Below are 25,943 nucleotides of genomic sequence, written 5' to 3'. Positions count from 1 at the left end.
ATGTGGGCTTGAACTCACAACCCTGAGTTCAAGAGATGCATGCTCTACTGACTGGTCCAGCCAGTCGCCCTGAACTGACTATGTTTTTACTATTCATGTATCTGCTTGGAGCTGCATCAAGCGTCAGTGACATTGACTTCGCAGAAGGAAACCAAGAGGAGCAGCAAGGAGAAGGCAGCAGGAACTAAACGTGGGATGGCTCAGATGGCCGTACAACAGAGCACTGAAGACCTGGACCTTAATTCAGATACTACATGGGGTCAGGGATGGCAGAGACATGGGAAATGTGCCCTAAGGAAAAGAGAGTGAACTGGGGAGAAGGAGTGGAAAATGGAGGCAGGAGATTCAGCTGGAAGATGCTATACTCATCCAGATATAAGAGGCCCATGGCCTAATGGCTGCTTTCAGTGCAAAGAGCACATCTGAGAGAATAGGCTCTCTCTTCAACCTGATTTAATATAAGTTAAGAGATTTCATGGACACAAATATGTTTGCCTCTTCAAAATAACAGCTGTTAAATAAGAGGTTTTTTTTTTTTTAATGTTAATTCATTTGAGAGTGCATACACATACAGATGGGAGAGGGGAGGGAGAGGGAGAGAGAGAAAGAGAGACAGACAGACAGAGAATATCCCAAGCAGGCTTTGAGCTGTCAGCACAGATCCTGACACGGGGCTTGAACCCATGAACTGTGAGATCATGACCTGAGCTGAAATCAAGAGTTGTATGTTCAACTGACTGAGCCCCCTAGGCATCTCTAAAATAAGAGCTTTTTAAACTTCTCTGACTTCTCAGTCCCCGAAACCTCTGCCTGGTCTTCTAAGTTTACAAGTGGGATGGGTACTGCCACTTGGGAGTATAAAATTATTTTTTTCTTAAAACAAACTTTATATGTAAACATTTATACCTCAACAGTATTAAACTGTATGTGAGTTAACATTATAGGAAATAAACTGTTAAAGTGCCATAGAAAATTAAAGTACTAAGAAGGTTCATAGAAATGGAAAAGTTGAAGGTATATCTTCCTATTTAATACCTTTTTCTATACAATTGATCCCATTATCCACCTCATAGAGTAATATGGCTTAAATAAGAAAGTTAAACAGTATTAAATAAAATAGCATGTAGTCCGCAGATAGTAAGTGTGCATGAATGTTAGCTTATTGTTGACCAATGTTAACTAACATACAGGTTCGCCGTAAAATTGATCTTTTGCAATTGTGAGCTACGACAGGATCTGGAAATTCTTTGAATTGTATGTGATGTTTAAAGATACAACGTATCCATTCTATAGGTGATATAACCACTCTTTTGCACAATTTCATTAAATCATTAAAGGCTTTTGTAAAGGATCCTTTTGAAGTATCAACTCAACCTCTCTCTGTGACTTCCTCTGGCAGCTTCTAGTGCATTGCCTTGCCCTCCTCCCTAGCCACAGCCAGCAAATGAACCAGTCAGCCCAGCAGACAGCAATGGGCCATGAAGAGATGACACACTCGTAGCTCAGAGACACCTGTGGCTAAAGGCTCAGGAACTATCTTGGGTTCTTGCTTTCCTAGGTCTTGTCTGATAAACCTTTGCTTGAAATACGTACAACTCCATTTCTTACTTTTGCAGAATTAGGTTATAAGTGAAATAATTGACTCATATTTTCAAACAGGACTTTAAAAACTGTCACTACCTTTGGTGTACTCTGTGTATCCAGCAAGTTAGTGATGCTATTACTCTTCCCAGCAATAACAGAAAATGATGATGACATTCGGGCTCATAGTAGTGTTCTAATAATAATCAGTACCACTATACGAGTGCATATTTAGAATCTCATGATCTGTGCTTGGAGAATTTTGTATTTGACAATTATGTTAGAGATTTCATCACTCTTCTAAAATTTACATTTTACATAAATCTACAATCTCACTACAGTTTATAAACCAATGAAAAAGATAACCATTCTTATATCCTAACAAAAAAGTTAAAAACTCCAAGTTTAGGAATGGTACAGCAAGAGACATTGTCCCATTTTATTTGTAATATTAAGAAGTTGGAAACAACAGGAAAGTGGTTTTTTAAAAAAAATCACAAACTGTAACTTAAACCATAAAACAAAATTGTGAGCAACCATTAAAAATATGCTGTAAATGTATTAAATGACATGAAAAGATCTAACTGTAGAGTCATATCCACCTATTATCCCAATGTGTTCCTAGAGAAACCTAACAGTTCTCTCTCTCTAATCTTCTGTATCTCTTCATGCATCTGCACTCAGCCTAATCTTCCTTCCTATCTTACTGACAAAACGCCATCAGAAAAGCCTTCTGCCGTTTACTACCACAACATTCACCTACCAGCCAGCATCTCTGCCATGTATGCTCCTTTCCTGTTCCCTGGTTGGGACAGCTGGGTGAAGGCCGATCCCCTCACTTACACACTAGATTCTGCCCCTCTGCTATCAATCAGAGAAGATGCACAACACCATAGCGACACAAGAGGGCGCTTTAAATGAGGACTCTTGTAAACCACTCCGAATCAAGTCTTGAACAGGCGTAGACATAAGCACTCTTCATCTATACAAAACTATGGAAGGAAACAACAAAAACACATCAGCTGGTGAAAATTACCAACTTTAGCCATCCCTATTCCCTTCCCCCAAAAAACCATGCAGCAGCAGCAAACTGTAACACAAAAATGCAAACTGAATTAAATATCCCTGTTTAAGAATATAAAAAACCTGAACTGAAATTCAAAAACTAAGACAAACCTGAACAAAAAAACCCAGAAGTAATGAGACAAGAGTTAACTGATCTCAAAAATGATACAAAAAAGAGATCATGTAAAAAATGCAGACTATATCACAAGATAGGACAGATTAGAATGGAAACAAAAAGGGTTACTGGATAACAGTGGAAAAAGAACAAAAAGAATAAAAATGAGTTGAAGAAAGCAAAATTTATAAAAGAGTAAAAGAAAATTCATTATAGAGAGGGAAAACACATAAATGTAACAACTTACACAGTAACTATAATATAAAATGACAGAAGCTAACCCAAATGTTCAGCCATTTCAATAATGTGAATGGGCTTAATTCACTTATCAAAAGAAGTAAAGGTTTGTTGGTTTGGCTCAAAGAACAAAACCCAACTATATACACTCTATAAGAACGGCTAAAACTTACTCAGAAACACTAAAAAATGAGGTGGTGGGCAAATAAATACTAAACGCAAATGTAACCAGATTTCCAGTTGCAATGTAAAATCTGAAACCACAAGAAGGAACTTTTTATACTGCTACATTAAAACTTATTAGTCTATACTGTAGGTCAGATGGATGTTTAACCCATGCATCCCATGCATTTTAACACTAGCCATTATTTATTTGGAAAATACTATCTTACTAATTTATACAGATCTTTCAAATGTTTCATTATATATTTATAACAACATTTTAAAATATCACCAACCAATCTCACCAAAAAGTCTTTGACTACAGGAAAGTTTCAAGCTCTAAGAGGCAGATCAAATGTTCCAAAATTGCAATTTTTGCTCAAAAGCCAGAATCTTATCATCGATAACAAATATTTTCAGTTATTTTCCTTGAAGTAAGAGGCTCATTTAATTCATTTGAGAAAGTTCCTGGCAAACATCCATATCTGAAAAAAGGTTTGCCCCTCGTTTTTCTTTCAAGTATTCATGAAAAAAATGCAGCTAATTCAGCTTGCAATTAAGATAATAGCACATAAATGTTTTTCCTTGAGAATACCACTGACTATACAGAAATACTTTATACACCTTCCAATTTCACTACATGGATTATTGACAAGACATATACACAAAAATTGGGGTTTAACAACAACATCAATCGTTTTTACTGTTTCATCAAGGACATTCTCTCTCTTTTTTTAAGTTTATTTATTTTGAGAGAACAGAAGCAGGGAAGGGGCTGGGAGAGGGAGACAGAATATCTCAGTAAACATGGAAAACACATCTGATGGGACGCCTAGGTGGTTAAGCATCTGACTCTTGATCGAGGCTCAGGTCATGATCTCACAGTTGGTGAGATGGAGGCCCGTTTCCGGCTCTGTGCTGACAGCGCGGAGACTTAGGATTATCTCTCCTTCTCTCTCTGTCCCTTCCCCACTCATACACATGGTTTCTCTCTCTCTAAATAAATAAGTAAAAACTTTTAAAAAGGGGAGGGAACACATTTGACAAAATCCAACACCCATCCATGATAAAAGCTCTCGATAAAACAGGAATAGAAGGGAACTTCCTCCAACCAGTGAAGAGTATCTTTGCAAAACCTACAGCTAAAACCATACATGATGGTGAAGGACTGAATGCTTATTGCCGAATATCAGGAAAAAGGCAATGATGTCTGCTGTTCCTCCTATTTAACACTGCATAGGAGACTTCAGCCAGTGAGATCAGTCAAGAAAAAGAAATAAAAGGCAACCAGAGTAAAAAGCAAGAAGTAAACTGTCTTTATTCTCATATAATATGTAGAAATTCCTAAGGAACACACACACACACACACACACACACACACACACACTCTCTCTCTCTCTCTCTCTCTCTCTCTCTCTCTCTCTACACAGAATAAATAAGTTCAGCAAAGTCACAGCAAACAGGATCAAAATACAAAAATTAGGGGCTCCCGAGTGGCTCAGTCAGTTAATTGTCCAACTTCACCTCAGGTCATGATCTCAGTTTGTGGGTTTGAGCCACACCTCAGGCTCTGCACTGACAGTGCTGTACCTGCTTGGGATTTTCTCTCTCCTCTCTCTCTTTGGAATTTTCTCTCTCTCTCTCTCTCTCTCTCTGTCCCTCTCCCACTCATGCTTTGTCTCTCTCTCAAAAATAAACTTAAAAAAACACAAAAATTAATTCTATTTCTCTATACCATGAATGACCCGAAAATGAAGTTTAATTCCTCTCATCAAGAGCATCAAAGAGGGAAAAAAAAATAGATGTAAATAAATCTAACAAAAGTGTAAACAACACACTTGTATACTGAAAACTACAAAACTGAGAGAAATTAAAGATCTAAATAAATTGAGATACACTCCATATTCACAGATAAGATTCAATTAACATGGCAATTCTCCACAGATCAATGTCATCTGTCAAAATCCCAACACAGAGTTTTTGCAGAAATTTACAAGCTGATCTTAAAATTTATATGGAAAAGCAAAAGACACTAAATAGCCAAAACAATCTTTGAAAAGGTGAACAAAACCAGACAGCTTCTATTTTCCTATTTTAACACACAGTATAAAGCTACAGTATCACAAGACAGTGCGATAACATACAAGGATAAACATAAAGAACATAATATATAATATACTAGGATACACATACAGAGCAACAGAACACAACTGAAAGTCCAGAGAGAAATTCTTACATTTATAGCGAAATGATTTCTGACAAAGGTGCCAAGGCAACTCACTAGAGAAAGGGTAGTCTTTTCTTTGAAATGGTGCTGGGACAATGAGATATCTATATGCAAAAAGAAAAATTTAGATCCTTAGCCTATACTTTTCTCAAGATTAACTCAAACCGAATCAAGGACATAAATGAAAGAGCTAAAACTGTAAAAATTTTTAGAAGAAAACATATAGGTGAAGCTTGTGATCTTGGGTTAGACAAAATTTTTAGATACAACCTCGAAAGCATGATCCATTAAAAAAATACACTTACTGCATTAAAATTAAAATGTTCATGCTTTAATAGACACTATTTTAAAAACACAAGCACGAACTGGGACAAAAGGACAAAGCCACACACTGGGACAAAATATTTCCAAATCATGTATGTCAAAAAGGACTTGTATCCAACATATAAGAATTCTTACAACTCAACAGTAAGATGATCCAATTAAAGAATGGGTAAAGATCTGAACTGACCAATGGCACATGAAAAGATGCTTAACATCATTAATCATTAGAAAAAGGCAAATTACAACCACAGTGAGATACCGCCTACAATCAAAACAACTGTCCATAACAAGTGTGGGTGAGGATGTAGAGAGACTAGAATCTCCTTACATTGCTATCTGGAATGTAAAATGATGCAGCCACTTTGGAAAACAATATTGTAGTTCTTAAAAAGTTAAAACTACATTTATTTTAAGATCCAGTCTCTCCAAAACATACAATGGAATAATGGGGGCAATTATAGAAATAATATATATATATAATATATATATTATATATATATTATATATATAAAGTGATTGGGGTGCATGAGTGGTTCAGTTGTTGAGCGTCCAACCCTTGATTTTGGCTCAGGTCATGATCTCACAGTTCATGATATTGAGACTCTGTCAGACTCGGTGCTGACTGCACAGAGCTTGCTTGGGATTCTCTCCTCTCTCTGCCCCTTCCCCCATGGTTGCTCTTGTGCACGTGCGCTCTCTCTCTCTCTAACAATAAATAAGCATTAAAAAAAAAATCCAAACAGTTTAAACAAAACCCAAATACAAGCAAAACTAAATGTAGTATTTAGTGAATCATATACATTGGCAAAATCTACAAAGAAACAAAAGAGGAGAAAGAAATACAAAAGATAGTAACAAAGAGGGAAGCAGGTCCAAGGAGATGGAGATATATAACAATGTATATGAATCAAATATTTTGTAATTTTTTAGCAGGGTAGGAGAAAAAAGATTTCTATTTTAGAAAATGGAAAAGTCCTATGTTTCCATGCCAATTTCTAGAGGTGCTTCAGAGAAATAAAAAGAACTGTGCTAAATTCTAATTTTACCTTTTTCATGCCTTTTATTTTCATGATGACTTCTTTTCAGTATCCAAAACCTAATATTATAAAAAAATCACATTTTTCTGCATCAATATCAAATTCAGGTACATCATAATGCTCTTGTAATTTTCTCATGATTCTAATACTGTTTATCCTAATAATCATCTAAAACGTTGTATAAGAACAACTGAAAGATAACTTTTACATCTATCTTGTTTCCAAATATATTTCATACTAATAACAAAATATTTGGTATGACTTTTTTTTTAAGTTTATTTGAGGAGGGAGTAGAATGTGCACATGTGAGGACAGAGAGGGAGAGAGAATCCCAAACAGACTCCGTGCCATCAGCACAGATCCTGATGTGGGGCTTGAATTCAGGAACTGTGAGATCATGACCTGAGCAGAAATCAAGTAGGATACTTAATTGACTGAGCCACCCAGGTGCCCCTTGGTATGACATTTAATTCCAGGGTACACCTTCATATTTTACAAACATAAAAATATCTGGAAATAAGCACCTTTAACTTTCTAGTATTTGCACATACTCAGAACTTCTGCCACAAGATGGTATAGCTCAGTTCTAGAAGAATCTTTCATTTTTGCTTATATTTCAATTTAATTTGAAGACCCTGACTCCAACTAACATATGGTAGATGAAGAAATATAAATGACTATTTTTTCAATTATGTTTCCTCATTGACTAAAAGAATATTTGAAGGAAACTTTGAAATAACTACTTAAAGATGCTTTGACAAAACTCTAAAATACTTATCATCCAATGATTCTTCGCTTGCCTTCTAAGGGTGTTAACAGGGATACTAGGAGACCTATTTGCTTTGTTTTCCTCTGGTTAGCATGGCTACTAAGGTTACTAACTACTTTGAAAGTTTTAAGAACATTCCAACTTATACTTACTGCTTGCGTAAGTATAATTGGAAGGTTCTTACCAGCAATAAGTATACATTTTCCTTTAAGCTACAAAAAATATATATACAAATGAATAATTCTCTAAATGGAATTAAATTCTAAGACTGTCAGTCCTAATATATCCCATCTGGTAACCTATGTTGCATTCTCTCTAAAGAGTATGTTTCCAAATTTTCACCCTTAGTTCAAACCTATTCTTCAAAGAAGAAAAACAAAAATTAAAACTGTACTTACTTTGGCCAACAGTTCTTGTGTTTCAGGAGTCAGTGGAGCATGTGAAAACTTGCAACAGTCACCCTGATAACATTTTGTTCCTGTATGGTAAAACTTGCAAGGATATTCATGTAATCCAAATGTTAAGGAAGAGAATCATTTTAATCCAACTGAAATATTATTTATTAACTTTATTTTCCCTATATAAAGGCCTTTCCTCCAAGTAGAAACACTAAATTCTCTATTTAAAATATGAGCTAATAAATCATTAATTGAATTAGATAAAATATCTAATTTTAGGGTAATTATAATAAATCAAGTTTATTGGCTATCACATGAAACTTTTCCTTCATATCCATTTTTATAGTAAGTTATAGGTCTGTTTCAATGACATAAGAAAAGTTTGGATATTTCAAATACTTTAAGAAATGTGATTATCATTTTCTTATAAATTTTTTTTAAGTTTATTTTTTTGAAAAAGAAAGAGTGTGTGAGCAGGGGAAGGGCAGAGAGAGAAGGGGACAGAGAATGTGAAGCAGGCTCAGCAGAGAGCCCAACGTGGGGCTTGAACATGTGAGATCATGACCTGAGCTGAAGTTAGATGCTTAACCAACTGAGCCACCCAGGCACCCCAGAAATGTGATTATTTTTAAGGCATTCTTTTGGGGTAAAGACAGTAAAGTCAATAATAATGATAGGTTTTACAAATCTGGAGCCTTCATATATTATGTTTATTTAAAATAAGATCAGTTTAAACAACTTCAATATTGTTTTCTAGAAAAAACTCTCAAGTTAGAATTTGAGATCCCCTGTATTGCATGACTGCAGGAAAACAACTTTTGTGGTACCTGAAGGTGATGTTACCGTAAAATGTTTATGTTCCATGTTTTCACATGTTTGTACCATGTGCATTGAAGAATTAAGGTTATTCTCCAAATTAAGAGACAAGTCAGTAAAGATTATACAAAAAACAAGGACTCTCAAATGATGCAATTCCTGCTTTTTTTTTTTTAAACAAAGTAACTCACATGAGGGTGCCTACGTGGCTTAGTTGGTAGAGCATATTACTCTTATCTCAGGGTTGTAAATTCAAGTCCCACACTGGATACAGAGATTACTTAAACAGAAAACCATTAAAAAAAATAACAACAAAGTAGTTGTGTGTGTGTATATATAGATATATCTATATGATTAGATATAATTAATATCACAGCAGAAATTCTGAATCTTTCTGGGGATTAAATAGGTTTCATGAATTTGCTGCTATGCTATCCAAGTGAAGGACCTTCATTTGAGAGAATTACTAAAGAATCCATCTTTTCTTTCTTGGGGGGAAAAAAAAAATCTATACAATTTAACCACTTTGATACTGAGTTGGGCTTCGATAACATAATTCTGCCATCGCTAAAACACAGGTTTCATTCAAAATTATACATATTTTAAATGTTTATGTAAATATTTATAAAAATTAAAGTTATTATATCTTGTGATAAAGGATATTATGCAAATAAAGACAGTTTTCACCTCTGGTACAATATCCTTGTACATAAAACTTACACACTTCCTTTTTCTTCTCTATCTCTGCATCATGATCAAATTTACACTGGTCTCCCTGGGCCAAAGGAAAAAACAAGGAAAAGCCATTATTTCTCAGTTAAGTCATTCAGTTCCTACTAATATTAAAATAAGCAAATGATTCCAGGAAAAAATCTTAGAAGCACTACACTGTAATTCTTTTAATTTTTTAAATGTTTATTTTTGTTAATCAGCTTACTGGTAACCCACAACCCTCGGACCAACTTGTTTATTTCTGAGAGAGAGACAGAGACACAGCATGAGTAGGGGAGGGGCAGAGGAGGGGTGACAAAGATTCCAAAGCAGATTCCAGGCTCTGAGCTGTCAGCACAAAGCCTGAGGTGGGGCTTGAACTCATGAACCAATAAGATCATGACCTGAGCCAAAGCTGGATGCTTAAGCAACTGAGCCACCCAGGTGCCCCTACAGTCTAATTCTTAATGAGCTATCTTATAACTACTCCACATAGATCTGCTTAAAATCTTATTACATCCTAATGTTTTCAACACAAAGTTACTTTTTAAAAGTATCATTTTTTAACAAAATGCTTATTTCTTTATTTATTTTGAGAGAGCCTGCATACAAGCAGGAGAGGGGTAGAAAGAGAGGGAGAGAGAGAATCCCAGTCAAGCTCCACCCTGCCAGCACAGTCTGCCACCAGGGCTCAATCTCACAAACTGTGAGATCATGACCTGAGCCAAAATCACGCATCAGCAGCTTAACTGACAGAGCCACCCAGTGCCCCTAAAAAGTATCTTTCTTAAACATAAAATAATACCTCAGTAAACCTTTCTAAGGGAATCAATTCCAGAAGGAAGTAGTTATAAAATGTACAGGTGTGCTTTTAGAGTATACAATGGAAACAGGAGGTGGCTCCTGCACGTTTTGCTATGCGTTACATTTTAGTATATTTTTGTTTATGCAGTTTTTATACCTTAATACATTTCCTTTCAAGAAAATATTTACAAATTTGTTTCCCCTTGCGTTCCACTGTATGTTGGTTGATGAATCCCTGACTCATTCTCACATGCTGCTGCTTCTCTTGCGGTTTACCATCCTTTAAGAACGAAAACAAAGAAGTAAATGTGAGAAGTATAAATTTAAATATTTCATTCCATTGCACAAAATTATTCTGACCAACTTTAAAATATTAAAAAGTGACTCTTCTAAACTGGCCTACATGTGTAAGATTTGGACTTTTGTACATCAGTTGAAAAATAAATGTTCTGCTAATTACAATAGAATTCCAGCACTGTATATAAGTGTTCAATTTGAATTATTTTATTGTACTTTGCGCCTGAACTCAATAAACAATTTTTAAAAACAAAAATGCTACTACTTGTGATAAAAAAACAAAGTCTAGGAATAAGGCTCTTGGGAACAACGGAGACAAAACTGGAGACTGCAAGGCAAACGGAAAGCAGTATACTCCTTACGTTCCACGAGATGCTCACTGGGTGAGAGTGGAGAGTAAGAGCCAGCTCTACTTAACAAACATAACCTTGAAGATGGCAACAGAGATATAAAAACAGAAGGGGAATTTCCTAATACATTTTAGCTCTTTAGAAACATAAACCATTTTAGCATGTTAACCTGTGGTACAATTTACATACAATGTCTGCATCCCAAAGTTCTGAACGTTTTTAAGAATTAAATATGTGCAAAGAGACCTGACTACATGTATGTGATCTGCTTTGTAATAAGGTCAAATTTCCACTTAATGCCATCAAAATTGTGTGTCTAGTATGTCAGTTTAAATCTTTGGTTTTATTTGACTATGTTATTAAATTCTAACATGCAGGTTCACAGTTTGTTACTCATGTAGAAGCGCTGTCGGCTTTAGCTGAATAATCATTTGAGTCCATATAAACCAAATGAAGGGAATCCCAACAGGGTCAGGAGATATAGTTCTAGGTGTGGCCTGGCCCTGTGTGTCTGTGCAGATACCTGAACCCCCAGGGCTTCAGATTCCTCATTTGTAAAATACGGAAACATCTATAAATATGTTTCAATCTATATTTGGTATTTTAATATTTTACCACCCATAACACTTGTCTTCTGGACCAATCCTAACAAAAAAAAGGTTTAAAACACCTCAGAAAGCAGAGTCCAGAGGAGTCTCTTACTGCACTATCCTGATTACATCTGCAGACCAAGCAAGAGGAACTTGTACAAAGCAAAATCAAAATACCACGCAGGTAAGGGGTGTTTTGTAAGCCAATGCTCAGAAATATTCAGTTTTAATTTCCAGGGGGAGTCAAGTACTGATAGACTAGAAACTGCAACAGTAGCAACTCTGTAAGACTCTGTGACCTCTCAAGTGTTCTCTTGGCTACTCTACCTTCTTCCTGCTTCTCTAGTGATTGACAGTACAACACAGCAAAATCAAGGGACTCAGGTGTATCCAATAAAGTAAAGAGGTTCAGTGCTAAGGCTGAACACAAGTGCTCGCAGCCCATGAGGGAGAGAGAAGGAGCAGCAACAGTGACAAGGAAGAATGTGGAGATCCCACTGATGGCGAGAGATTTTTCACTGTCAGAGAACCCTCATTTTGTGGGTTGCCTCTGCGGTACAAGATCAATATTCTGCAGCATGTGGGTGTCCTCCTACATACCTACACTCTTACCTGCTCCTTTGCACCACTGTTCCTCAGTGAAGCGTGGCATCCTTTGTGTCCAGCGCCGGGCCATTTTCGCTTCAGTTTCTTCTGTTTACCATTTTTCTTTATAGTTTTAAGGTTTTTATTTTTTTTAATAGCTAAAAACAAAAACAAATTAATTCTGACTAAATCTTAAACCTTAAATGTTAAAAGTTTAATTTTAATTTATGATGACATAAAGTACAATGGCAGTTTACTCTTTTTAGTTTTTTTAAATGTCAGCGCAGAGCCTGACGCAGGGCTCTAACTCACAAACCACGAGGTCAGGTCAGGTTCATGACCTGAACCAAAGTTAGACACTTAACTGACTGAGCCACCCAGGCGCCCAGGTAGTTTACTCTTAAAGTACATTCTGGGGCGCCTGGATGGCTCAGTCAGTTGAGCGTCCTACTTCAGCTTGGATCATAATCTCCCGATTCGTGAGTTTGAGCCCCATGCTGGGTTGTGCGTTGGCAGCTCAGAGCCTACTTCGGATCCTCTGTCTCTCTTTCACTCTCAAAAATAAATAAACATTAAAAAAATTTTTTTTCAAGTATATTCTATAATAATCTAAGAGGAGCTCTCCACTGAGGATAAAAACTAGTATGATGCTGACCTTTCTAGAAGCTCTGCTATTAAGAGAACAAAAGAAGAATTAATATATTCTGGATACTCAATTCATTCTTTATGAAAATAGATAAAATATGGGTGCCTGGGTGGCTCAGCCAGTTAAGTGGCCCTCAATTTCGGTTCCGGTTATGATCCTGCAGTTTCATGAGTTTGAGCCGCACATCGGGCTGTGCACTGATGGTGCGGAGCCTGCTTGGGATTCTCTTTCTCTTTCCCTCTCTCTCTCTCTGCTCCTCCCCTACTCACGCTGTCTCTCTCAAAATAAATAAATAAACTTTAAAAAATATATAAGGTATAGTCATGAAGAAAAAAAGCAAAATAATTAATGAAATCAATCTTGTTTGCCACGAGCCAGATCCTTTTGAAGTGTTCAGAGTATAATGGAGCTAATTAGGAGTTGCCACAGCACTATAAAAGAAAAACCTTCAAATGTTTAAAATGACATCATATATTACTCTCAGAGTTTTCACTGAAAACATTTTATATATGGATGCCTGGCTGGCTTAGGTGTAGAGGATCAAGTCTAGATCCTGGGGGTTGTGAGTTTGAGCCCCACAGTGGGCAGAGAGTTTAATTTAAAATAAAAATAAAAACAGATTAAAAAATCACTTAATATACACTAAATTTATCCATAGGCCCAGTTTAAACAGAAAAAATATTTAAAGAGAAAAAAGGCAGCAAAATTAGAGGATTAATTTCATTTACAATGGTCACTTGTCCTCTTACCAATGACTAAATTTTATTTTACTAACCTAAAAGAATATTATTTCTAAGTTTAGTCTGGCATACCACTATATCAAACATGAAGTCAATTCCTCTCTAGAACACAGCAATACAAACAGGCATATCTTGTCCTTCATATATGCAGAGGCAAAGAATTTAGCATTCTCCCTTTCAAAGCAGTCATGGCCTTTGATAACGCTCCTGTACGTTCCTCCTGTAAACTAAGCATTTGTACACCAAATGGCCACGTCTCAGGGAGTCTCGGGCCATGCAAGCTCACATATGGTATAAAGATCCATGGACGGGTCCAGGGTAGCTCAGTCAGTTAAACATTAGACTCTTGATTTTGGCTCAGGTCATGATCTCACAGTTCATGAGATCAAGCCCCAAGTCAGGCTCTATGCTTATGGTACAGAATTCTCTCTCCTCTTTCTCTGCCCCTCCCCCTTGCAAAATAAATAAATAAACTTAAAAAGCAAAGATCCTATGCAATAAAATGCAAGAGAAAATTCCCCCCTCCTCAGACCCCAGCTTGTATATGGACAACTGTGATTGCTTCTCTAGATAAACACTAAATGACAAAATAGTCTCACCCTTACTTTTCTGGGTGTCCTTCACTCCCTCTTTCTTCGATTCTTCAGGAAATGGTAAGGATTGAGCAGCATTTGCCATTTCTTTAGCTTGTATATACTGCTGAAGCTCTTTAGCAAAAGAGTCTTCCGATTCTTGATTGCAGGTATCATTATCACTATATACATCATAGTCCTTACTTCTTGATTTTCTATGTAGCAATTTGTTCGGTGATGCTGTAGCATTCCCCAAGTGCCTAAACTAAGTAAAAATTAAATTTTCAAATTTAAAAACCTAGCATGACTCAACACAATCTGATTATAAAGAAATAAAGACCAGCCATGAACTGATCATTGTCGAAGTTGGGTGATGGGCATATGGGGAGTTCATATACTATTCTTTCCACTCTTACATATTTAAATTTTTCTAGAATTTAAAAAAAAAACATAAAACAAAAAAAACTCAGCACAACATATTGTTCTTGAAGAAAATTTGACAGAAGATTCTGAATTTGTACACTATATGTATTCTACTGAACTAAAAGACTAAACCCCCAAATCTTAATTATTTGATATAATTTTATTTGGTTGAATTGTAGTATTATAATTCACATTTTATTTCTCCCTTTGCACACTTTTAAATGGTTTAACTCAGTAACTCATCATTTCATAAAAGAACAAGTAAACTGTAACGGCCTAAGTGAAACTATACTATACCAAGATATATCACAGCTAGCAAAGTCCATTCATTCTTTTTCCTGTAACTTACAGCACTGGTGGCAGAGAAGGCAGCAACACGGACAGCAAGGAAAAAAGAATTGCCCTGTTCTCTGTAATCAAGTTAATTTTACTTTCAAAAATAGTTTTCTAACGCTGTTGCCGCAGCTGCCCCAAGGCAACAGATGCAAACACAGGCACCCACTGGAAGAGCAAGCCAGGTAAGGCAGCTGACCCCCGGTCAGCCTGAGATGATCACACAGACAACTTAAAGTACTTTGAATTAAAGTACAAGAATTCCCAAGTACTAGTTACGGAGGTATTTACACTTGATAACATATGTGTATCAAGTTGTATAATTATAGTTAGTGTGTATAATATTTTAATTAAAATTTATTTTAAAAAGTCCAAGTGTCAAAGGTCTCCTATTTTGATATCAAGAAGAGATGACACATCTACCATTAAATTGGCCAGTGGTACTGCTCCAGAGCATGCTTTGGGGCCTGGTCTCAAAGTAGGTAACTACTTTCTTTCTTTTTTTTTTTTTAATAAAAATGAACTGAAGAGCTTTATTGACATCACAGTACATTCAAGAATAATTTTAAGAACATTACAGCTGAAAGAGAAAGGCATGTTTATAGTCTTATTAAGCACTATTTTTTTTGAAAAAAAACATAATACAAAGATATTCTATTAAGTAACTTGGAGCAGCATTTGGAAAAAGTACACCAATTTACAGATTAAAAAAAAAAAGATTCTGGTTTCACCTACACAGCCACAATGTGCCTCCATAATGAGATAAGCCCTTAAAACTCATGGAATTTTTTTAAACATCATGGCATTCTTGCCACACCATTCCTCAGCATTTATGACGGGGAGGGGTTGTTGATCTTGATCGGGACTTAGGGGAACACTCTCTTATAACTGATCAAGGCAGCAGACTCAAAACAAAACAGAAGAATCTCTATTATAAAATATATTAGGTGGTCCAATTTAATGGTTTACCTTTGATAGTTAACTTCAAAGCCAGGTGTCGTACCACCAGAGGATGTATTGTAGGCTTAGAAAATGAATTTGCTCCCTGCCTGAAGAATCCAAACAAGTGGAGAAAATTTCCTAACCTGACAGTGGCTTCAATGTACACCTCCTCTTCATTACACCAGACAAGACTACCAACCAATCCAACAATCATCAGCCACAAAGTTCCTGGTCTCCAAGGTTTCATGAAAGAGCACCTTTTAAAACTAAAACCATAGAACAAACCTGTAAACTTATCTTCTGGTCAGGTGTTGGCCGATGCCTTCCTGGCCTCTTGCTTTTGTAAACAAAGTTTTGCTGGAACACAATCACACCCAGTCACTCACTTCTATGCTAACTTGTGGCTGTTTAGTTGTGACAGAGACAAATGGCTCACAAAGTCAAAATGATGCACAATCTGATCCTTTAAGAAAAAGTTGGCTAATTTCTGTGATAATTGTGTTTACCTTGGTTTTAGCCTTTAATTTAATTTAACGGGCACTGGGAGAATCATTCAATTATGCAACAGTTCCACAAAGCTTAGTCAAATACACAGAGAGGAAATTCTATGCAGCATACCTGAATCAAAATACTACAATGATCCAAATGAGTAATTAAGTGCTCCCTCACATATAAAATATACACCTTAGCAGACCCCTTTTAAAAAGTATTAATATATCAGATTTGTATTAAAAGAAAAGATGAGAGGACTTGGCAACATGAATATAATCAGGAAGATCATCAATGTTATTTTATTATACATTAGAGATGAGCATTACTAATGGATATGATTATTTTTAGAGAGCAATGAAATCCATAAATATAAATGATTGCTTTAATATTTTTCTTCATGCAGCTAGCTATAAACTCGTTGTTTTGATATTTGTTGTTCTCTGTGTAATTCAGAAAACATATAAACATACTATGTAGCTTTTTTCCCTTTAAAGAAGGAGTCTAAATAAAAATCTTTTTAAGCAGATGACTTTGAATTTAGGATGATTTATGGCCTCCTGAGAGTCCAAAGAAGTAAAGGTACAGAAATGTAAAAACAGTTCCATAATATTAGTGGGGGCAGGGGAAAATGAAGTACATTCATCAGTAATTGAAAAAAGTGTAACAAATTATTGGCAAATATTTGAAAAACAAGGAGCAAGTCATAATTAGGAGGCTGGGCTTAGGTTGGTGTGGGAGAAATGGGGCTATAAATGAGGAGGAATTAAAATAAAAACAGATAAAGCTACTGTTAACAAATTCTCTCTACCCTATCCCTCACCAAAACACATACAAACAGAAATTTACCCTGGGCAAAAAAGAGAATAAAGAAATTGAATAAAATATCTGATAAAAGCCAAGTCTTGTTACCTGGGTACTAAGACTCAAGGATGAAGTCCTCCACATTCTGGCATTTGAGAGCAACACCCACCAGAAATATATTCCATCCACTCAACCTACATACAACAGGAGTTCTACCCCACCATCTCTTTCTCTCTTCTCTCAGAAGAGATCCGTCACTGGGGTCTATGGACAGAATTTAATGAACTTGAATGGGAATAAAAATCATACATTATTTGCATCATGAACCTTTAAATTGACATTTAGCATCTTCCCGTTGTGAAACACAGGTCAACAAACGACAGTAGTATCAGCAGTACCAGCGACTGTCACTAATAGAATCATAGGTACCTTCATATATCACGTTATAGTTGTTACAAATCTCAAAACATCTTTTACATTCATCTCTATGTCAAAGTTACAATAATTAGACCTACTGCTGGACCTTATTATTTAGTGCATTATTAAGACCATATTTCTCTTTCCACGTTTATTTGGACTACTATATTTCAATAAAATGAATTTCCTTCATAATCCAACATATTCTATTTTATTCACTTAAAAACATTATTCTGAGAAGAGGCCCATGGGCTTCACCAGACCGCTGAAAGGGATGCATAGCACAAAGAAGGTTAAGAACTACTATGCTGCAGGAAACCCACCTATCCACACAGCCCACTCATGTACAGAATGTCCAATCAGGCTTCCCATCTGGAGAAAAGGCCAACAGAGACACAGACCCAACAACACACCAGTGAAGGCCATGCATCAAACTCTCTAGGCCTTTCAAGACATTATCTATTTAAAAAATGCTAAAAAGCTATAACATCAAAAGAAAAAACAAGAAAGAACCCTTGAATAAATTATGAGAAACCAAGAGTTAGAAAATAATGCTTAAAAAATACGTAATTTATAATGGTCTCATCAAACATCTAGCAAGGAACCTAACAGAAGGTAAGATATCTACAAAGAAAACTATCAAATATTGTTGAGAGAAATTAAAGAGTATCTAAAGATTAGACACTTCATTATTCTCTCTCAAATGATCTACAGATTTAATGTATTCTCAGTGAAAATCCCACCAGAATTTTCCATGGAACTTGACAAACTAATTTTAAAATTTATACAGAAATGCAAAAGGGTAAGAAAAGCCAAGACACTTAAAGAAGAAAAGTAAGGCGAGAGGACTTGCTTACCTGACATCTAAACTCATGATAAGGCTGCAGTAATCAACATGGTGACCTTCTGGGGGAGGGCGAGACATATAAACCAGCAGAAGAGAATAGAGATGGGAAACACACCCACTAAAACACGAACATCTGATTTTTGAAAACGGTGACACTGCAGACCAGTGGAGAAAAAGACCATTCTTTTCCTTCAGTGAATGGTTCTGGAACAACTTGGTATGATAATAGGAATAAAAAAGTAAAAAATTTTATTGCCTCTACGTCATGGGTGACTATAAACTATAAACTTTTATAAAAAGCAAAACAATAAATCTTTTAAAAGACACTACAGGGGCGCCTGGGTAGCTCAGTTGGTTAAGCAGCCGGCTTAGACAGATATGCAACTAAACAAAAAGTTCAGCCCTTATTAAAGTTTCAGGTATCTCTCTGGAGTTAAGTGGACTGACTGAAAAACCCTCAACTTGGTGAGGTGATCCAGATCCAGTCGATCAGCTTGAACTGATGCTTAAAGACTCTGACTCCTGAGATAAGATCTCCAGCCCTGCTCCAGCCACATCCCGGAAGCTGGCTGGTCTAGCACGGCAGAAGCCTGAGGAATCATCGGTCCAGTAAAATAAACTGTTCTGTCTCTTTGCCATTGGACTGACAAATGTCACCCCAGAAAGCTGGGGAAACAGCAAAAGTTCCTGATTGTGCTAACCTTCCTCTTATGGATAGGATGTTCTGTTGGTATTCACGGCCTCTAATCTGGGCATGGGATTTCAACTAGGCAAAAGGTAAGGAGGGCCTATGCCTCTACCGCCAGACTCTAATGGGGGGTCCTCAAGTGGCCACTAGATGGCCCACCAATTTGGCTAAGGTTAGTAATGTAGAAAGAACCATGGAGGCGTATTGCACCTATACGCCCAAGGATCCTGAACAAATTGGCTGTCATTCTTATTTTTGTAAACCAGCCAGATATTAGAAACCCTAAAAGAGACCCTTACCCAATTAACCATGGAGACTGGCATACATTGGCTAAACTCTCCTTCCCTTTGCCCCTTACAGGGTAAAAAATTGTTATTGTTGATTTTATTTTAAGTAAAAAAGGGGGATATGTTGGGGCCCCATAGGTAAAAAATTACCCTCAAACAATATTTGGCCTCCTGGGCCACACGTGGCTTCTATTCATCCTGTCTGTGATTTCTCATTGCTTTGTAAAGAGACATATACTTTTAGGCTTTGAATCAACTTGGTTAGGTCAGTGGCGCCAGCCCTCCCCTTACTTTGCTTTCTAGCTCTTTGTCTGCTATTGGGAGTAAACCGCAAGCCTCTGCCAAAAGATGTGCCTATTAAAGGATGAGCATCTTGCCGATGCATAACTGATGAAGGGCCTTAAGAAATGTACACCTCCTCATAGAATTCTTCAGGCTCATCTTCCTCTTGGAGCCAGACCATTATTAGGGAATCCCTCCCTTGTAATGACTTGATTGTTCCTTTTATTTACTACTGTCCTGATAAAAATGACCCTTTCCGGAGCATGTCTTTACCTCAAAAATCTTGAATATGTAACCATTAAAGAAATGATGTAATCACCCATGGTATATAAGACCCTGGCTATCTAAGTAAAGTGTGGCTTTACCAACCACCATCCACGTTGTCTGTCTCGTCTGTCTTGTTCATCTTGTCCGTCTTCTTTTCTAGAGATATTGCGCCGACACCAACCCCCTACTCGGGACCTTTCGACTGGGGTGCGTGGGCTGGTCCCCCACATACCTGCTGTATTATCTGTCCTGTATCTTTTTATAAAGCTAAGTAAAAAAGCAGCACATTTAAGGGATGCCTGGGTGGCTCAGTCCATTAAGTGCTCCACTTTAGATTTCAGCTCACGTCATGATCTTGTGGTTCACAACTTCAAGGCCCACATCCAGCTCTGCACTGGCAATGCAGAGCCTGCAAAGTATCCCATTAAAGCCGATTTGTGTCTTGTGAGTCTCACTCCCAATTCAAACCCATCTCTTTGTAATGTGTTAAAATTCACAATTAAAAAAAATTTCAGGGGTACCTGGATGGCTCAGTTGGTTAAGCGGCCAACTTCAGCTCAGGTCATGTTCTCATGGTTATTGAGTTTGAGCCCCTTATCGGACTGTGTGGACAGCTCAGAGCCTGGAGCCTGCTTTGGATTCTGTGTCTCCCTCTCTCTTTGCCCTTCCCCTGCTCGAGCTCTGTGTTGTCTCCCTCTCTCCCTCAAAAATAAACATGAAAAAAATTTAGAAAAAAATGTTCAAAAAGAGAAAAAGAGGCAAGAGAGAGGCAAATTTATAGGCTGTTATGGGTCTCCTTCTCCCAATTTTCTTGATGAAGTCCTAACCTTAGAATGTGGGCTTATCTGAAAATAGGGCCATTACATGTGTAATTAGTTAAGATGAGGTTCCTAGGGTAGGTTTTAATCCAACATGACTGGTGTCCCTATATAAATATTAAATTTAGACACAGACATATGCACACAGGGAGAACACAATTCAAATATGAAGGTAAAGATTAAGGGGATACTTCTGGAAGCCATGCCAAGGAACACCAAAGACTGTCAACAAACCACCAGAAGCTACAGGGGTGGGGGTGGGGGGCATGAAACGGACTCCTCCCCCACACCCCTCGAAGGAACGAACCCTGCCAGCACCTTGATCTCAGATTTCCAGCCTCCAGAGACACAAGACAATAACCTTCTGTTATTTAAGTCACTCACACTCACTTTGCAGTACTTTGTTAGGGCAGTCCTAGCAAATTCATCAAGCCTTAGCTGTAAATCATTAAGGTTAGCTAAGTTAGCAAATCAAAATCCTTGAAAATTGTGACCTAATCTGAAAAGAGAAGTTTTTGAAACAGATTACAACCCATTTCAGAAACAGAGAAAACTAAAATAAAACAGTTCATGTTAAATGACTAAAGTTTTTGAATACGTTTTTTGAAGTGTAACCAGGTTTTTGATATACACAACTAGGTCTCAAATGGTGACTATACTGAGACAAACAGGACCTCTGATAAATTTCTCACACCCACTCCTGTCTGGTCTTTTGATATGCCAACTTAATCTTACTTTTTTGGGTATTTGCTCACACTCCAGTTTTACTTTCCATTTAATTTTCTCTTCTTGTGTTTCTTCAACTTCTGTATCATCTATTTCATCATCGATTCTGTAGCAAAAATATCAAATAACACAAGAAGGTTTTTTCAACCTGGAAAATGGTTCAGACTACAGCATTAAAATTCACTGCTTTGGCTTATCTTCTACTTGCCCTCAAAGGAATTTTTCAAATTCTACTCCAAATATTCTAAATGTCAACATGTGTTTGTAAGTAAACTATAAAGCTGAAATTTTAGTACATATATAACCTTCATGTTCTAGTATTAGCAGCTATAAAAATCACCCATTCATCCATCCCTCATTCCATTCATTCAACAAATACTGAGTATCCACCATATACCAGGCTGTAGGCCTTAAGCCCTGGAATACAACAATGAAAAAGACTTTGTCTCTGCCTTCTGAGAACTTTCTATGTGCATGAGAGAAAAAAAAAATAAAGCAATTTCAATATAGTCTGATGAGCATAGGTACATATATAAGGAATACTTAACCTACATTTGGGGGCCAAAGGTTTCCTAAGCCTATAAGGTATGTAAGAATTAGCAAACAAGGGTGCTGGGCTACCTCAACTGGAAGAGCATGCAACTCTTGATCTCGGGGTCACGAGTTTGAGCCCCATATTGGGTGCAGAGATTACTTAAAATAAAAAACATATAAACTTTTAAAAAGTTAGCAAACAAAGAGGAACATAAAGGAGAATAGCATTTCAGATAGAATGCAGGGTCTTTCAAAATCAGGAGAGGCCCTAACTTATAATCAAGTGGGAAGATGAAAAAGAAAAGTTGTTTCCAGACTTGCAAGGACGGAGAAGTTGAACGTGCAGAGATGTCATCTGAGACATTACTTGAGGATATTCTGGCAAAGCTAAAAATGAACCCAAGAAAGATGAAGATGGGAAATATAAGAAGCTGGTGAGCAAAGATGCCAATGAGATGGCAACGAAGTGTAGAGGTAAAGCTAATGGCTTATGCTATGAATACAAGAGGCTGAAAGCAATTGTGTCTGGACAAGTAGTGACTATTGAATAAAAGCTTAAGATAGGAGTTACACTGCCAGGTAAAGGTAAGGACTAGGCAATGTGTACACTCTCGGGAAAAAAAAAAAGTGTTGCAAATGGAATGCACAAAAAGGTAAAGAGTGGCTCTGAGCTTCTTTGAAAGTTACAGGAGGAGCTCAGGCTTCACAACTTCATCCAATTCAACAGTTTACCACTGATCTGTCCCTATTCAGAGCCTCAGAATTTTGTCTATCAGATAAGACACCCATTTGTGGGCCTTCTACAGAAGCCATCATTACGAGAGCGAATAAGCCAGATACTGTGAACCTTCACTGCTCCAGTTACAGTAATGAATCATCTCTTGGAGTAGGAGGCAGCCTCTCCTGAGGCAAAGCAATAATGGCAGTAATGACAACAACATTAACTGCAGCAGCAGTTAACACTTGCATCAGGTTTACCCTGTGCCAGAAGCTATTCCATGCTTATTACCCACATCACAACAACCTTAAGACAAACAGACTATTTCACAGAAGAGAAAACCCAATTACAGAAAGCTTATAAAACTTCCCACAGACCTAGTTAGCTGAAAGAGCTGCGACTGGAGCCCAGGCAGGCAGAGCCAACTACTTATTCAATATATCCACCTGGATAGCTACCCGACGAATTTTTAATAAAGCCAAAACTGAACTCTTGATCTAATCCTCTTGCTATTTTAAACAGCAACTCCATCCTTCGAATGATACTGACCAAAAATCTTGAAGTCAATTTAGACTCCTCTCCCATACCCCCATCCAATTTGTTAGAAAATCCAGTTTATCTTCAAAATATATCCGTATTTGTCCACTTCTTGCTACTAAGATCCAAGCTTCGCTTCACCTGTTACACTCTACTCGCAACACAACCAGAATGACCCTGCTAAAATGTCACACTCTCAGTTGAAAACTTCCCAAAAGCCTTTCATCTCATTCAGGGTAAAAGGCAGTCATTCTTATGGCACCGACAAGTCTCTACATGATCTGCCTCCTGAGCCTATCGCATATACACCTCTTTAACTCCTGCTACTCTAACTCCACTCCAGTTGTCCTCTGGCTCCCGACCCAATCACATGATGCTCACTCCACCTCAGAACTTGTATATGCACTTTTACATTTTCTCTGCTAGAAATCAATCCTTCTCACCTTCTTCAGGTCCCTACTCAAACATTACTCATCAATGATACTACTACTGAGGCTTTAACCATTTTCTTTAAAATATCTACATTCTCCCTACCATCATCCCATCCTCCCTTCCTATCATTTTCTTTTCCTCTCCGGCATTTATCATCACCTAAAATACTCTCTATTTATGTACTGTCTGTGACCCAAGAATACAAATCTCATGAATATGGAGATTTTTATCTCTTTTGTTTATTTATTGCTGTAACCCCAGGGCCTAGGATTAATGTCTCATACACGGCAGGTGCTCAATACATGAGTAACCCCATCATAAAATTACTAGCAAGAAAAACAGAAACTATTAAAGATTAATTCATTTGACCTTACTTAAAACAAACAAAAACCTTTATGCAATGAAAATAAGGCCATATGCAAAGTCAAAAGACAAATAACAAATTGGAAGTAAAATATCTGCAGACTAGAGAGCCTAAAGTTTTAAAGAGAAAGACCAAGAAAGAGAAAAACAGGCAAAGGATACGAACAAGGGACAGTTCACAGATGCTCTCCATACTTTAATACCATTCTCCACCTAACATTTTGGCAAAAATCTAGAAATGTCTTTTATGCAGTTCAGTAAAGTTTTTGTGAATAGAATCTTCTGTCCAACACATTTTCAAATTGACAGACCCTATTTTCTTACATGCAGCTGTTCCTGTGATGATGCACCTTGCCGAATTCTCTTATGTATTTTAATAGTCTATAAACTGGTTCCTCTTGTTCTCCTTTGTAGATGATCATACCATCTGCAATTCATTAGTGTCTTTGTCTCTTTTCAATCTTTATAGATCTTATTTTAAGTCATTTTGCCTTAGAAACATTGCGATGAAATCAAATCATGGGTCCTGGAGTAAGACTGGGTAACTTAGTCCTAGTTTTGCCACTGACACTGTGCAATCTTGGCAAGTTATTTATCCTCTCTCTGTCTCAATTTTCTCATCTGCAAAAACAAGGATAGGGTCTTTTCTTCAAGGTTAAGATTAAATGATATATTTCATGTATAGCACTAAATAAAACTCTTGATGGTAGCCTGAATTAAGGTAATAGTTTTAATTAAGGTATTTGAGAGACACATGAACAGATTTGAGTGATATCAGGAGGTAAAATCAACCAGAATAAGATATATTGACAATGAGAGAAATAAAGCAACAAAAGATCACTGTTTGAGCTTAGGGAAATTGGGGAAAATACGTTAAAGGCTCAGAAATGGGTTTTTGCACTTCAAACTCAGATTTAAAAAAAAAAAGTAAATGAGTATCTGGGTGTAAAAAAACTACACTATACACATCTCTAAGAATGAGATTAATAAATTAGCACCAATTGCCCAGCAGCAGCCCCGCCTTTCTCAACCTAAAGGTAATGTTACTGCTTAATTATGGTCTCTATTAGGGTCTTTTGGTTCAAATCAACGCACAAAAGGCAAACTATTCACCCTTCATGGCTTAATGAACTTTTGAGTTTCGGTTTTTTTCTACAAGGAAAAAAAAAGCGTTTAGCATGTCAGTGAGAAATGACAAATGATGTCTCCTAGGAGCTGACGGTCTGGTGGAATTGAAAGTACTCTGGGAACACATGGGGTTTCTAACCCATTCACAGGGTCAGGAGCGTCCGGAAAGGGGAGCATCCTGGGACCTCCCTCGGCCCCCCTCGATCGCCGCCTGGACCCCGCCGTTCCCCTCAAGCAGGGTCCCGGCCAGAGCCGTGGCAACTAAAAAACCGAGTCTCATGTCCGGCGTTCATTCCCGCGGCCCCGGAACCACCTCTCCACATCCGACCCTCGCGTCTGCCAGGCCAACCCCACGCGCTCATTCACGCACTCCCCGCGCGACCCCACGGCGTGGCCCACACGCAGCCTTGGCGGTCTCCAAATGGAACCAAAAGGTGGAACACAGCGGAGCCCCTGCGGCCAAAGTACGAAAAGATGAAGAATCACCTTTTATCAGAGTCCGTGCTCGGATTTTTACCCAGGGCCGGGTTGGGGGGTTTGGAGAAAAGATTCTCAAAATCCATCACCCTCACGACAGCCCGGCAGCTTCAGAGTAACAACCACCACGTGAGGAGGAGGGACCCGGTGCTGCGCACTGGCACAGGTCGCCCGCGCATGCGCCGCTTCGTCCCCGCGCAAGCCCGCTAGCTCCAGCTCCTCCGCGGCTCTGCGCACGCGCCATTTAGTGTTTCCCGCCCCCCCCCCCCGCCCCGTCCTTTTTGATATGTTATCTAAAATATTTAGAAGAATTTTTAAGCTGAGTCCTTGGGATTCTTTCTTTCACTTTCATTAGGGGTTAAGTGTACATCCGAAGTTGGAGAGGATTGTGTCAAGGCACGAAAA

The 25,943-nt window shown here is 37.6% G+C and overlaps 1 protein-coding gene across 6 annotated transcripts; it reads right to left on the bottom strand.

The window, feature by feature from the left end:
• Positions 1 to 1,985: 1,985 nt before the first annotated feature.
• On the bottom strand, positions 1,986 to 25,690 carry ZC3H8 (zinc finger CCCH-type containing 8). Of its 6 annotated transcripts, XR_003907948.1 has the most exons (10): positions 25,548 to 25,690; positions 21,359 to 21,455; positions 14,054 to 14,291; positions 12,096 to 12,226; positions 10,404 to 10,526; positions 9,395 to 9,506; positions 7,916 to 8,025; positions 6,758 to 6,807; positions 5,442 to 5,491; positions 1,986 to 2,573 (listed from the first exon to the last, which is right to left on the bottom strand). XR_003907948.1 is itself a non-coding variant. In XM_029937807.1 (9 exons), exons 1-8 carry the CDS (start codon positions 25,622 to 25,624, stop codon positions 6,778 to 6,780), a joined length of 918 nt encoding a protein of 305 aa, XP_029793667.1. In that variant the 5' UTR covers positions 25,625 to 25,690; the 3' UTR covers positions 1,986 to 2,573; positions 6,758 to 6,777. The 6 variants fall into 6 exon arrangements, 5 of the variants coding, with proteins under 5 accessions (XP_029793667.1, XP_029793669.1, XP_029793665.1 ...); XM_029937807.1 differs by lacking the exon at positions 5,442 to 5,491; XM_029937809.1 differs by lacking the exon at positions 5,442 to 5,491 and having other exon boundaries at positions 14,060 to 14,291.
• Between the last annotated feature and the right edge of the window lie 253 nt (positions 25,691 to 25,943).

This window comes from Suricata suricatta, chromosome 4, assembly GCF_006229205.1.
Source record: "Suricata suricatta isolate VVHF042 chromosome 4, meerkat_22Aug2017_6uvM2_HiC, whole genome shotgun sequence".
Taxonomy (NCBI): domain Eukaryota; kingdom Metazoa; phylum Chordata; class Mammalia; order Carnivora; family Herpestidae; genus Suricata; species Suricata suricatta.
Note: the sequence above shows the minus strand (reverse complement) of the source record. Positions and strands in the feature narration are given on the sequence as shown.